Source organism: Molossus molossus, unplaced genomic scaffold (assembly GCF_014108415.1).
Source record: "Molossus molossus isolate mMolMol1 unplaced genomic scaffold, mMolMol1.p scaffold_m16_p_12, whole genome shotgun sequence".
Classification (NCBI taxonomy): domain Eukaryota; kingdom Metazoa; phylum Chordata; class Mammalia; order Chiroptera; family Molossidae; genus Molossus; species Molossus molossus.
In genome coordinates, this window is record NW_023425347.1 from 36,878,375 (window position 1) to 36,892,089 (window position 13,715).

Below are 13,715 nucleotides of genomic sequence, written 5' to 3' on the forward strand. Positions count from 1 at the left end.
AGAAAGAGAGAGAGAGAGAACATTGATGTGAGAGAGACACATTGATTAGCTGCTTTGTGCATGTTCCCTGACCAGGGCGAGGGATCGAACCTGCAACCCAGGTACCTGCCCTTGACCAGAATTGAATCCATGACCTTTTCATTCATGGGCTGTCTCTCTAATTAATGAGCCACACTGGCCAGGGCCCACATAATTTTTAAAATAGTTTTACTTATCTATGCTTACAAAAGTTTTGTTTATTTTATGTGGTTTTAATTTATATACATAATATCATACTGTATCTAGCATCTGCAGTTTTCCTTAATATTATATATTTAAAATCGGTTTATTATAGATAGATATAATCTGTTTCTTTTAGCTGTTGTAGTGGCCCATCTCATCAATATGCTACATTTTATTTATCAAGTCCCCTACTGCTGGACACTTAGATTATTTCCTGTTTTCACTCTTAAAAACTGTGCTGTAGTGAATGTCTTCAGATATCTTCAAACACAAATATAAGTTCCTCTAAGGGATCTACCTATAAGTGCACGAATATAAATATTTTTTATTTAACTAAATACAACCAAATTGCTTTCAGCAGAAAGTCCCTATTTTCTTTCATTTTCACCAAACCTTGGTAGATATTATCTTTTTAAAAGAATCTGCTTTTTTTTCTGGTTACTTTCAAGATTAAGAATATTTTCCTAATGTGATTGGTCTTTTCATTTTTCTTCTCTGTACATTGGCTGTTAATGTTCTTTGCCCATTTTTTTTGATGTTGAGTTGTTGATATTTATCTTTCTTCCCTCCTTCTTTATTAAGTCTGAAAATATCTTCTTCCTATTTGTCATAAACTTTTAGTATCTTTAAATCATTTTCATTAAACTATCTTGAATTTATATGTAATCAAAATTCAAAGGTTTGAAATAATAATATTGAGTATTTAAATACATGAATGTGATGAATTTTTCATTTACTTTGATCTTTTAAAATGTTCTTTAGTGATACTTACAGTTTTCTGCATATTTGGTTAGATTTTTTTTCCTTACATATTTTATGGTTTTATTCCTATTGTGAATGAGAATTTAAAAAATGACTATTTCTAATTTATTTGCTTATAAATAGGAACATTGTTGAATTTCATATTCATATCGTTTTGCTTACACTTCTCAAGATTTTCTATGAGGATGATTATGGTTTGCAAATAAAAACAGTTTTGTCACTTTGTATTATTCATACTTATTATCTTGTCTTTTTACATTGGTTAGGACGGCCTCCAGTATAATATTGGCTAGTAGCAGGTATCTTGGTGCATTCCTGACTTTAATGGAAATGCTTCTAATATTTTCTATAAATTGTGATGATTGGTGTAGAATTGTCTAGGTACTCCTTAAAGTTTCATTCAAATCCCAGTTCTCCACATTTTTCTTTTTTAAAAAATATGGTGAATAGGTACATGAATATATCAAATGACTTCTACCTCTATTGAGATACTCATTTTCTCCTTTTTTTTTATCCTCACTCGAGGACATTTTTCCATTTTTTGTTCAGATAGAGTGGGAGGGAGAGAGAGGAAAAGAGAGAGAGAGAGAGAGAGAAACATCGACGTGAAAGGGACACATCGAGTGGCCGCCACCCACATGACCAACAGGTCCGGGGACAAACTGCAACCCATGTATGCGCCCTTAGTGGGAACTGAACCCGGGTCTCTCTGGACCGCAGGCCGACGCTCTAACCACTGAGCCAAACTGGCCAGGGCTTGTTTTCTCCTTTAATTTGTTAATGCAGTGAATTGCATTGGTAGGGTTCCTTTTTTGTTATTGTTATTAATTTTAGGTGTTTATTATCATTAGTTGTTCATTTCACTTGAAACTCAGGTATAGAATTCGATTAATAATTCTCCTCAGTTAATGGTACACTGGCATCATTGGTCCTTGGCTCCTCTGTTGTACCATTTTACTTATTTTTACTTTTACTATCCACAATTTGATTCCATTTCTCCTACCCTCAAAGGCTTTTACTTTAATGTGTTTGTTATGTGTCTTGGTAAAATAAAGTGTCATTTTTTGTATGTCTGTATTAGTTTATATAAATGGTGTCTTACAGATCTTACTTTGTTTCAACCTTTTTTACTCAACACTACATGTTCAAGATCTATTTTATTGCTGTGTATGTATGTACCGTATTGTTTCTAAGTGTATTTTAGTATTTCATATTGTATACCCACTGCATTTACTTATCTATTTATCTTTTCCCTCATTTTTATTTAGATGTTCTCAGATTATTGTTCAGCTATGTAGAGGATTACAAACTAGTTATGAAAAAACCCTACTACAGTCAGTAGAATTAGTGCTTAAAATTCCCATCGGTGTTCTCTCTCTGGAGTGTCAAGAAAGCGCTGTGCCCTGTGGAATGAGTCCCTCACAGCACATGTTGCTTTTCATGGTCAGCCTGAGTTTTTGTTGGACTGTACTGTAACCCAACCATATTAACAGTTTTTATTGAATTTATTGCGGTGACTTTGGTAATAAAATTATATAGGTTTCAGGTATACAATTCTATAATACATCTGTATATTGTATTGTGTGTTTACCACCCTAAGTCAAGCCTCCTTCCATCACCATTTATCCCACCTTTATCCTTTTCTGCTTATCTCGTTCTGTGGCTGTGGAGACCCAAAGTAAATTTCAGCTTCCTGCAACTACAAATAACATGGTGATAAATACCCTCATTTAAGTTGCTTTTTGATTTGTGTGCTAGTTTCTTTGATGTTTATCCCCAAGTGTGCGATTGTTGGAGCATGGGATAATGTGTATGTTGAATTAATTAAATACCATCAAATTATTTCCCATAGTACTGCTTCAGTTGCACTCCTGCCAGTGGAGGGTAAGAAGTGTTTCTCTACATTTTTATCTACAGTTGGTGTTATCTGATATTTAAGTTTTATTGATCTGATGGATGTTAAGGTGCATCTCAGTGCTGTGGCAATTGGCATTTCTCTGATTGTGGTGCACATCACTGATTTCTACACTTACTTGCCAGTGGGCCTCCCTTTAAATGATTTGCCTACTTATATCCTTTGCCTATTTTTCTATTATTTCCTGTGTTTTTAAAAAATTTTATTAATTTGCCGCTGTTCTTTATACATGCCATATATTGACCCCTTAGCTGGTTTTAAACATTGCAAATATCTTCTCTGGTCTGTCAATTGTTGATTTTACCTGTGATTTTCTGTGCGAACAGAAGTTCTCAATTACGATGTATACAAACACAGAGGAATTGGTGATTTTCTTTCAACACTTTAAATATGTCACTCCACCCTCTTCTGGCTTGCATGGTTTCTGAAGAGAAGTTTGCTGTAATTCTTATTTTTTCCTGGAGTTTTTACTCTCAAGCTCAGCCACACTGAGCCTCTGGCAAATCATCATTTATAGTTGCGCTCCTACTGGCACTGGCTTCGTTAGCAGACTTCTGCTCCTGGTAAGCTATGATTCTCTATATTTGCCTGTCCCTCTAATTTTGGAGGCAGCAGGTTGTGGTGTGACCTTAAGTCTCTGATGGATCCAAAAAGAATTGTTGATATTCAGTTAATTCAGATTTTTTTCCTTGTTGTGAGGGTGGGAGAGATGACTCAGGCTCTATCTATCAGACTGGCCATCCTGATTTTTGTAAATTGAGCTTGTGTCTGATAACTTTGCCGGAACTCTTTTCCCCCTGATTTTAATTATTTGCTAATTCTATTGCATTTTCTATGTCATCTGCAAATAGTTACAGTTTTGTACCATTCTTTCTAATTATTGTATCTTCTATTTTTGTTTTCTTACTGCATAGGAATCTTACTTTCCTCAGTGACTGTTAACATTCTATAGATCATTTCTCAGTATAGTGACCATGTAGATGAGAATAAATTATCTTCTGACCTTTTGAGATTTTCATAATCAACAACATTAAAAAAATAGACTCTTAAGTGATTTCTTTTCATAAGAATTTTGAATTCTTCTCTGGTGTCCAATTTTTTATCCCTACTTGAAGATTTAATGTCCCCTTTTCATTTTTAAATGACAGGGTTTAGACATTAAGGTTCATAATATCAGGATAATAATGTTTTCAAAAGTTTCATTTTGAATGAAGAATGGTGGTTGAATTGTAACATACTTTTATACATGAATTGAGATGATAATATAATTTTTTAAAAATCTGTGAATATGGTGAATTACATCAACTTTCTAATATTAAACCATCTTTGGATTCCTGGAATAAATCCAACTTGGTCAAAATATATTATTTTTTAAATATATGTTCTTCTGGGTTTGATTTACTAAAGTTTTATGATATATTTCTGACTATAAAGATATAACATGTAAGTTCCTCTTTTCAGACATTTAGAGAGTTTTTTTTTTTTTATCCTCATCCGAGGACATTTTTCCATTTTTTGTTCAGATAGAGCGGGAGGGAGAGAGAGGAAGAGAGAGAGAGAGAAACATCGACGTGAAGGGACACATTGAGTGGCTGCCACCCGCACGACCAACCAGGGCCGGGGACAAACTGCAACTGAGGTACATGCCCTTAGCGGGAACCGAACCCTGGTCTCTCTGTACCGCAGGCCGATGCTCCAACCACTGAGCCAAACCGGCCAGGGCCATTCAGAGAGTTTTTAAATCTTCTTGCCTATAAACAAATGATTTTCCTCTAATATAACTGTCACTGTCTGTTCCTCTGTCTCTCTCAGGGAAAAAAAAATCACACTATTACTATGTTAATAGCTTAATATACATTTTATTCAATGGTTTACAAATTCTGTTGACATGATACAGTTAATTTAGTTGATTCAGATCACTGTTATTAAGTGGCTCATTTTCACTGTTTCAAGTCCTCATAATATCATAATTTGTGGATATTTTTAAAGTAACGGATCACATTTGGATTTCTTTGATGGTATTAAAATAGTCATTACTTAGTTTAACAAAATTTATTGAATATCTACAATGCTTCGAGTACTATTTTAGATACTGAGGCTACAGCAGTAAAAAAAAGTTTCTGCCTGGATGGAGCATCTTGTTGATATTCTTAGGACCTAATAATGATCTCAGCATATAAATAGGATTTCTTGTGATGTTACACAACTTATACAAAAACGCATTCTTGCTATCTAATAGTCATTTCATACCTATAGTCAAAACTTTGATATACCACTTTTAATCAATGATACAAAGCACATTTGACCTCCTTACTGCTTTAAAGCATTTCTCATTGAAAAGTTATCTTCATAATCCTTTTTTGATTACAGTTTACATAAACATGAAATATTCATTCAGAATCAAGAATAAAACCTAAATAATTCTACCATGAAATTATTTCTATTGTGGATACATAAATGTATTTCAAATAGCTCAGATAAATTCTGATTTTGTTACTATACCAAATGAATTTGTAGCACACTCAAAAAATTGATCTTAAAACACCTGCATGTACAAATATGCATCTTTTTATATTGAGGTAATACATTTATTTTAAAAGATAAGAGATACAGTTCTGGACGGTTTGGCTCAGCGGTTACAGCATCAGCCTGCGGTCCAGAGAGACTTGGGTTCGGTTCCTGCTAGGGCTACCTATCTCAGTTACAGTTTGTCCCCGGCCCTGGTTGGGTCGTGTGGGTGGCAGCCACTCAATGTGTCCCTTTCATGTCGATGTTTCTCTCTCTCTCTCTCTCTCTCTCTCTCTCTCTCTCTCTCTCTCTCTCTCCCACTCTATCTGAACAAAATATCAAAAAATATCCTCGGGTGAGGATAAAAAAAAGATAAGAAATGCACTTATTTTGAAATATATTTAGTAACTAATTAGTATTAATGAACTCAAGTAATTAGGAAATTTACTTTTGTCAATTCACTGAAAAAAATTTTTTTCTTTATTGAAATTTAGAGAGAGAGGGAGAGGGAGATAGAAACATCGCTGAGAGAGAACATCAATTGGCTCCCTCCTGCATGTCTCCTACTGGGGATGGAACCCTCAACCTGGGCATGTGCCCTGACCAGGAATGGAACCGGAACCTCTCAGTCCATGGAATGACCCTTAATCCTCTCAGCAACACTGGCCAGGCTTGAACTCTTTTTTTTTTTTATCTACATCCAGAGAATATGTTTTCTTAATTGATTTTAGAGAGAGAGGAAGGGAGGGAGGGAGATAGAGAGAGAAACATTGCTGGGTTGCCTCCTGAATGTACTCCAACTGAGGATCAAATCTGAAACTTAGGTATGTGCCCTGACTGGGAATCAAATCGGCAACCTATAGGTACAAGGCATGACACTCCAACCAACTGAGCCACACTGGCCTGGTGTCTTCCATGAATCCTTTTTTTAAAAATTCTCACCTGAGGAAAAATCTATATATCTTCCAATAGAGTGGGAGGGGGAGGGGAGAGAGAGAGAGAAAGAGAGAAAAAGAGAGAGAGAGAGACAGAGAGACAGAGAGAAATATTGATGTGAGAGAGACACATTGACTGGTTGCCTTCCGCATGACTAAAGCTGGGGACCAAACCGCAACCAGGGTATGTACCCTTGACCGGAATTGAACCTGTGACTCTTTGGTCTGGGGGAAGATGCTCTAACCACTGAGCAAAATTTGCCATGGCATCTTCCATGATCTCTTATTGCACAAAATGAAGTTTTCCAGATTGTTTTATGGAGGTTCAATTTATCATTTTTTTTAGGTCATATCATTGGGTGCAAAAACTTGTTTTCAATGTTTTTGGTATCAACTGGAGTATGTGGTACTGTTTTGGGTACATATTTGACCTATATAATTACATGTTGGTCAACAATACAGTTATTAAGTTGATGTGCCAAATGATGGAATTAGAAAATCACGAAATATTAGAATTACCTCTGTTTTAGTAATTCTAGGTCATCTAGTCTAATTTGCATACTTAACAGGTATGGAAATTGGGTTACAGAGAATTTAAGTACTTCATTTGAGATTATATAGATATTCATTTATTCTTTAGGATACTGCTACTACCTACTTTTGCAATACTTGAGTGCAGCATTTCATGGCAAATACAATCTCTTCTTATTTGTCACAGAGGAAAGGAGATTAGATCCTACCTATTTTAGGCATTTGTGGTTAAATACTGTGAAATTCTTTCTCTCTGAGTGTCCATTTATAATGCATTCTAACTTTTTTAGTTTCTATAATCAGCCCGAGGGACATTTACTATGAACCCAATCTTGAACTGAAGGGTTGGTCCTGACTGAATGATTTGAGAACTAAGCATTTGGTCAGGTAATTTCATTTGAGCCTTTTCAAGTGGAAAAAATTATCTATCTATCTATCTATCTATCTATCTATCTATCTATCATCTATCTATCTAAATTCTACCACATATTTAAGGGTCTTAGCATAGAAAAATAATGTATTTCAGAAGCTGTCATGATGTTTTCTACATTTAAATAAAAAATAACTCTTCATAGGTATTCTATGTTTTCTTAGATTTTAGAATTATTATTTTTCTTATATAATGATGATAAAAGATATAGCTTTGAAAAATGCTATATAGGAAATGAAAGATTAAAAAGTATCTCTTCTATTGAGAGTATACACTGAGGAGTGTATCGTAAATCAGGAGAAAGAGTGCTGAATGTGTGGTTTTTCAGCCCTGGCAACCCCTGAGGCATGCTGTTGAGCTTCCTCAAGATCAGGGCTCTGAACTCTACCTCCGATAACTTGCTTAACTGCATTTCATTTATCTCATCTTTGGTAAAGGTCTCTTGTTCTTTCATTTGAGGTTTGTTTCTTTGTTTCATCATTTTGGCTATCTCAAGTGGGTTTTGGAGCCTGCCTGATTTTCCCTGTGGGTGTTGGTGTTCTGCTGTTTGTGGCTCCCTCTACTGGGTTTGGATAACCATGGGAGGACCCATGTTAAACACCACTGTCAAGTCTTACTTTCCTGGGTAGAACTGCAAGCCGAGGAATGGTTCAGTTATCTTCCAGCTTTTTGCCTGAAGGCTATTAGTCTCAGTTACTTGAAGAGCCTTGGGTTTTCAGTTGAATGAAAAACTCCCTCAGGTGTTCAGCGTAAGAGGATCTCCTGAAGGTGGGGCAGATGCTGGTTGTTAATGAGCCTCAATTTGCATTTCTTTGGCCCACCCAGGTGGTGTTGAATCTCTGAGGGAGGGGCTGCTGCTTCTCCCCAGAGTCCTGGGAAGGAGTAAGATGGTCACCGTCCTGCGTGGCTGCAACTCAGCAAAAGCTCTGAGCATCCTCCAAATTTTGAGTGTACCAACACAGTTCCAGGGCAGTCCCCACTCCCTCTGCCAGAGCCCAAGGTGAGTGGCTGTGGCTATTTTAGTGCTCTGTCCCAGTTCTCTGTGCTGTGGAGTGGGCTTGGGGGTTTAACTCCGAGGGCACTGTCCACAGCTAAGACTGCTGCGTCTGTGGGCTCACAGCCCCCATCTCGTGCCTTCACAATCCTACCAGGATTGATTCAGTGTCCCTGGTTATATGGTCCTTGCAAGCTGCTTTTCTGTTGCTTTTTCCCAACAATTTGTCTTTATTTTAGTTGTAATTCCAGTTTGGTCCTGGGAGAATGTCTGTGTAGCTTCCATTCACTCTGCCACCATTTTGGAATCTCTCAATGCGTGCTGTTTTCATTTTTTCACCTTTAAAGGAAAATTGCAAGGTTGGTTTTGTCTTATAAGAACCTACTAGTCTAGCACAATATTGGAAAATATGGTAAGCATTCAATACATACTAATGAAACTCAGGTAAATTCAAAGCAAAGATAAAAGTGATTTAAATTTCTGGAAGAGAGCAGTGTATTGTAAGAAACTTTGAATGAATGAGATATTTTGGCCTTGAACTTTATTCACACTCCATAGCCAAATCTCTCAAACTAGTTGAGTTTCTCTCCCCATGAACCTCTCTCTTCATGGGATACCTTCAATTAACTTGGCTAACTTCTCTCATTCTTCAAGATTTAGGCCAGGGACAGACTTCCTCTGAAAGCCTGTGAAGATATACCCTGTGGTTCTAATTCACAACCAGGAATTCGTGGCCTTCCAATGTGCTGCCATATCACTGTGCTTATAACAACATATCTCTTATCTCATTCTGTAAAATTATCTGTTTACTTGCATAAATTGTCTTCTGCACTCAACTGAATGCTAAGAGCAGGGATCATTTCTTAGGAAGCTACTATGTTTGAAAATTCAAAGAAAGTCACCGAATGTATGACATTGTGCAAGTACAGAAATACTTATAAAAGTTTTCCTTGTTAGGGAGAAAAGAATGCAACAGAAAGCTATTAACTATCTAAAGTAATTTCTAAGATGGTTCATATTGTGAGAAGTAGTTTCGCCCAATAGAATTTGACAAGAGTGGGTTAGACTTGTGAATTATTAAATATAGAAATAATTTGGGGCAGTTAATTATCTCTTTGAGCTTCAGTTTTCACATCTGAAAAACAGGTAAATAATGGCCCATAGTAGACACTCCACACATGTTATTTATAAATAGTACATTAGAAAATTCTTAGCAAATGGAAACCAGTAGGATTTCTTTCAGTATGTTTTAAAATAATATCAAACTTACCTTTTTCTTTATCGAGGACATTGCCAGGGGCAGTCCATGAAAATTGAATATAGTCTTCTTTAAACTCAGCCTTGAGGTCTGTAATTTTACCTGGTGGGAACACCTGAGTATGATCTCTAAAAGGAGGAACTTCTGATACAGTAATTGACCCTCCAGAGATTAGTCTGCTGAAGTCTTTTATTTCAGCTTCTGCCATGTCATGTATGTCTTCATGTCTGGGTGGGTTTAGTGTAATTGTAACTAACAAAAAAGTAACTTGTCATATTGCAATATCTATTTTTATCTTGTAATCTCATTTTGAGCTGTAGAGGTTTAATATTGATTGACAGCAGACATTGAAAAAGTAATAGGTTTCAGTGAAAAAAAGGCTTGCTTTATTGGTGTCATGTTAAAATTGGTGAGGAGACATTATACAATGTTAGAATTATCCTTTAACATATCTTTACTAGCTACATGCAAAAAAATGAAACTAGACCATCAACTTACACCATACACAAAAATAAACTCAAAATGGATAAAAGACTTAAATGTGACCCGTGAATCCATAAAAATTCTAGAAGAAAATGTAGGCAACAAAATTTCGGACATCATACGGAGCAGAATTTTCAGATACATCACCTAAGGCAACAGAAATAAAGGAGAAAATGAACACATGGGACTACATCAAACTAAAAAGCTTCTGCACAGCAAAAGAAACAATCACCAAAATGGAAAGGCAACCCACTGTATGGGAGAACATCATTGCCAATGATGTATCAGATAAGGGGTTAATTTCCAATATATATAGAGTGCTCATACAACTCCACAAAAGGAAGACAAAGAACCCAATTAAAAAATGGGCAGAGGAGCTGAATAGACACCTCTCCAAACAGGACATACAAATGGCTAAGAGACATATGAAGAAATGCTCAACATCACTAATCATTAGAGAGATGCAAATTAAAACAACAATGAGGTATCACCTCACACCTGTCAGAATGGCCACCATCAACAAATCATCAAACAACAAGTGTTGGCGAGGGTGTGGAGAAAAGGGGACTCTAATACACTGCTGGTGGGAATGCAGACTGGTGCAGCCGCTATGGAAAACAATATGGTGCTACCTCAAAAAATTAAAAATTGAACTTCCATTTAACCCAGTGATCCCACTGCTGGGAATATACCCTAAGAAGCCTGAAACACCAATCAGGAAGAATATATGTACCCCCATGTTCATAGCAGCACTATTTACAATAGCTAAGATCTGGAAACAGCCCAAGTGTCCACCAGTAGACGAATGGATAAAAAAGCAGTGGTACATATACACAATGGAGTACTATGCAGCGGTAAGAAAGAACGGTCTCTTATCCTTTGAGACGACATGGAGGGACCTGGAAAGTATTATCCTAAGTGAAAGAAGCCAAGCAGAAAAAGACAAATACCACATGATCTCACTTATATACGGAATATAATGAACATAACAGTCTGAGGAATACAGTAGACCCAGACACATGGAAGTAGGGCACAGACTGACATCCCTCAGAAGAGGGGATGGGGGTGGGGGGGTGGGAAGAGATAAACCACAGAACTTATATGCATGTATGCATGACCAATGGACATGGACAACTAAGCCGGGGACAGGGTGGGGGGGTGGTGGGGGGTGCCAATGGGGTAAAAAGGTAAAATATCTGTAACAAAAAAATAAATAAAAATTTATAAAAAAAGAAAAAAACAAACAAACATATCTTTACTACTTCACTGTAAATTTTTTTAGGACAAGGATGGTGTCTTATTTACTACCTTTGTAGCTCTAGCATCTAGTACAATGCTTGCTACATAGGAGGTACTCAGTGCATTTTTTTCAATGTACATGAATTGAACTGAGGGGGATGTAAACAAAACATTTTGGAAGCATAGCCCAATGGTCTATTATATAAATATGGTTTTAAAACATGTAGATGATTTTATAACTATTACTTAGGTTTGCCATAATACATTATATTTTCAATGCTTGACACATGTAATTTACCTTAACAAATGACACATTTCTATTTTAAGGCCACTTACCATTTTCTATGTAGCCTGGTATATATAGAGCTTGGTTCTGTCATTGTCTTAAACTTAGTCTAGCCATGTTTTCTCTTGCCTGGGCATGTACTTTTAAACTGTATCTACCATTTCCATGGTAATCGGTAAAATATCTTGAGTAGATGCCATTATTTTTGACAGTGTCAGCACCTTGATATTAAAATGCAATAATTAGCCATCCAACAAAGTAAAAATGTCAATCCTAACTGCTCAAGAATACTAATGATGGCAACCATTTTGGCCAATGTACAGAACAGTGTTCTAAGTACATAAACCCTGGAATCAGATTGCTTAGGTTTAAAGTCTGGCTTGGCCACTTGCTAACCCTTGACTTTAGAAAACAATAATTCATGGTAAAAATTCAAATAATATTATCTTTTATTATTAATGGAAGATTCATAATGGAATCTTAACAAAAATAAATTAATAAAAATTTAAAAAATAAAATATATTATTGGATTCGACTTTAAACTTATGAAAGATGAATTTCTCAGAACCTTAGGAACTTGTAGCATATCAGTGTCCAAGATGTTATCCTATAATGACTAAAACCTTGCTCAAAATAATTTAGAATGAAGAAAATTTAAGGAACTGGTCAAATATTATTGTTTTTATATCAATCATTAGATGCAAGTGTCTGCCACATCAGTAAAGCTAATCTAATCACTAAATAATATTATAAAAATAAAATGTAAGACAATTTTGTTCTTTTGGATTTTATTTACTTATTTTTTTCCAACACCATTTATCTGTTCTATGCCTTCTTCCACCTCCATCCACCCACCGAAGACAATTTTTTGAATCAGTGGCTTATTTTCTAGTGTGTCTAAGATATACCAAAACAATTAGAGAAGACAGTTTAGAATCAAGTAATAATTAAGTACAGAAAACATAAAATAGGAGTTAAGGAAGAGAGAGATTACTTAGGTGTGAGGAGCTGGGGAAGAGTGGCAAGAAGAGGGCAAGAAGTATTCAGGACTTTACCCATAACCTTGTACACTCTAGTCTCCTTTTCTTCCTCTGTGAAACATGGCTATCTGAATTTTTACTGTAGCATTGAGCAGGACAGATATTGAAGAAGAATTTTGGAATTGCAGTTCAGTAAGTCATTAGGAAACATTCAGAAAGAATTTTCAATTTGGATGGGTAAAAAGTGGTGAGCAATGAGTAAAGACAACAAATGTTGACTGATATTTGAAGAACTCTGTATAGGTCGAAATGGAGAGACGAGAGGGGGTGAAAAGGAAATACATCAATTTGAGAAACAAGGACAAGGTAACCACAAAGGTTAATTTTTAGGATAGGAAATTTTTGAGCAGTTTTGTAGTTTAAAGAGAAAGAACTCCTTGAATAGGAGAGACTGAAAATGTATGGTGTTTTCTATTCAAATGATGTTCCAAAGGTTTACCTGTCATATTTGACAGGGTCTCCAGTTCCTTGGCAGCAGAAGGCCCCAGAGCAATGGTGTGGATGATCGCCCCACTTGGTTTGACCTCTTCAAAGCATGAGCTTATTTCATCATCTTCCCCATCTGTTAGTAACATGATTTCAGAACCAGAAGTTCTCTGGTTACTTTGGATAATTGCCTGATAGTGAAAAACCAAACTATTAATTACAGAGTATCATATCTAAATGAATTCAAACTAAGATTAAACTTCCTCTTTAGTCTCAGTGAAGTCTTTAGACCTATGCATCAAAGTAGGACTTTTTTGCATTGTCATTCCAGGCTGAGTTGGCACGGAGGAGAGTGTAATGTACAATGGTCTTACTTCCTTTCAAAGATAAGGTATTGGCAGTTCTATTCCTTTCAAATATAGTCAAACTACTGAAGAAAGGAAGGATAAAATATTTAGAACAATGCCTAACACATAGTAATTACTCCGTGAATGTGTGCTATTATTATCCCAGCAGATTCTTGGGGTGGAGGTATATAACCCAGGCAGTTTTAGAAGGCTGCTGACTAGATAGCATTTGCAAATTCATGACTAAGGGCATGTGTGCAAGGTTAAATGATGTGGCATGTGCCTTTTAGATATTTTAATTGATCATTGAGGAATCCTATGATTTCCTGGAAAAAACAT

General features: G+C 36.0%; 1 protein-coding gene across 1 annotated transcript in view; it reads right to left on the reverse strand.

Moving 5' to 3' along the window:
• The window catches only part of LOC118626730 (calcium-activated chloride channel regulator 1-like), a 57,002-nt gene that overhangs the window by 28,487 nt on the left and 14,800 nt on the right, over positions 1 to 13,715 (reverse strand). The window contains 2 exon segments of the mRNA XM_036256774.1: positions 9,568 to 9,807; positions 13,043 to 13,220. Coding sequence (XP_036112667.1) covers positions 9,568 to 9,807; positions 13,043 to 13,220 — 418 coding nt within the window.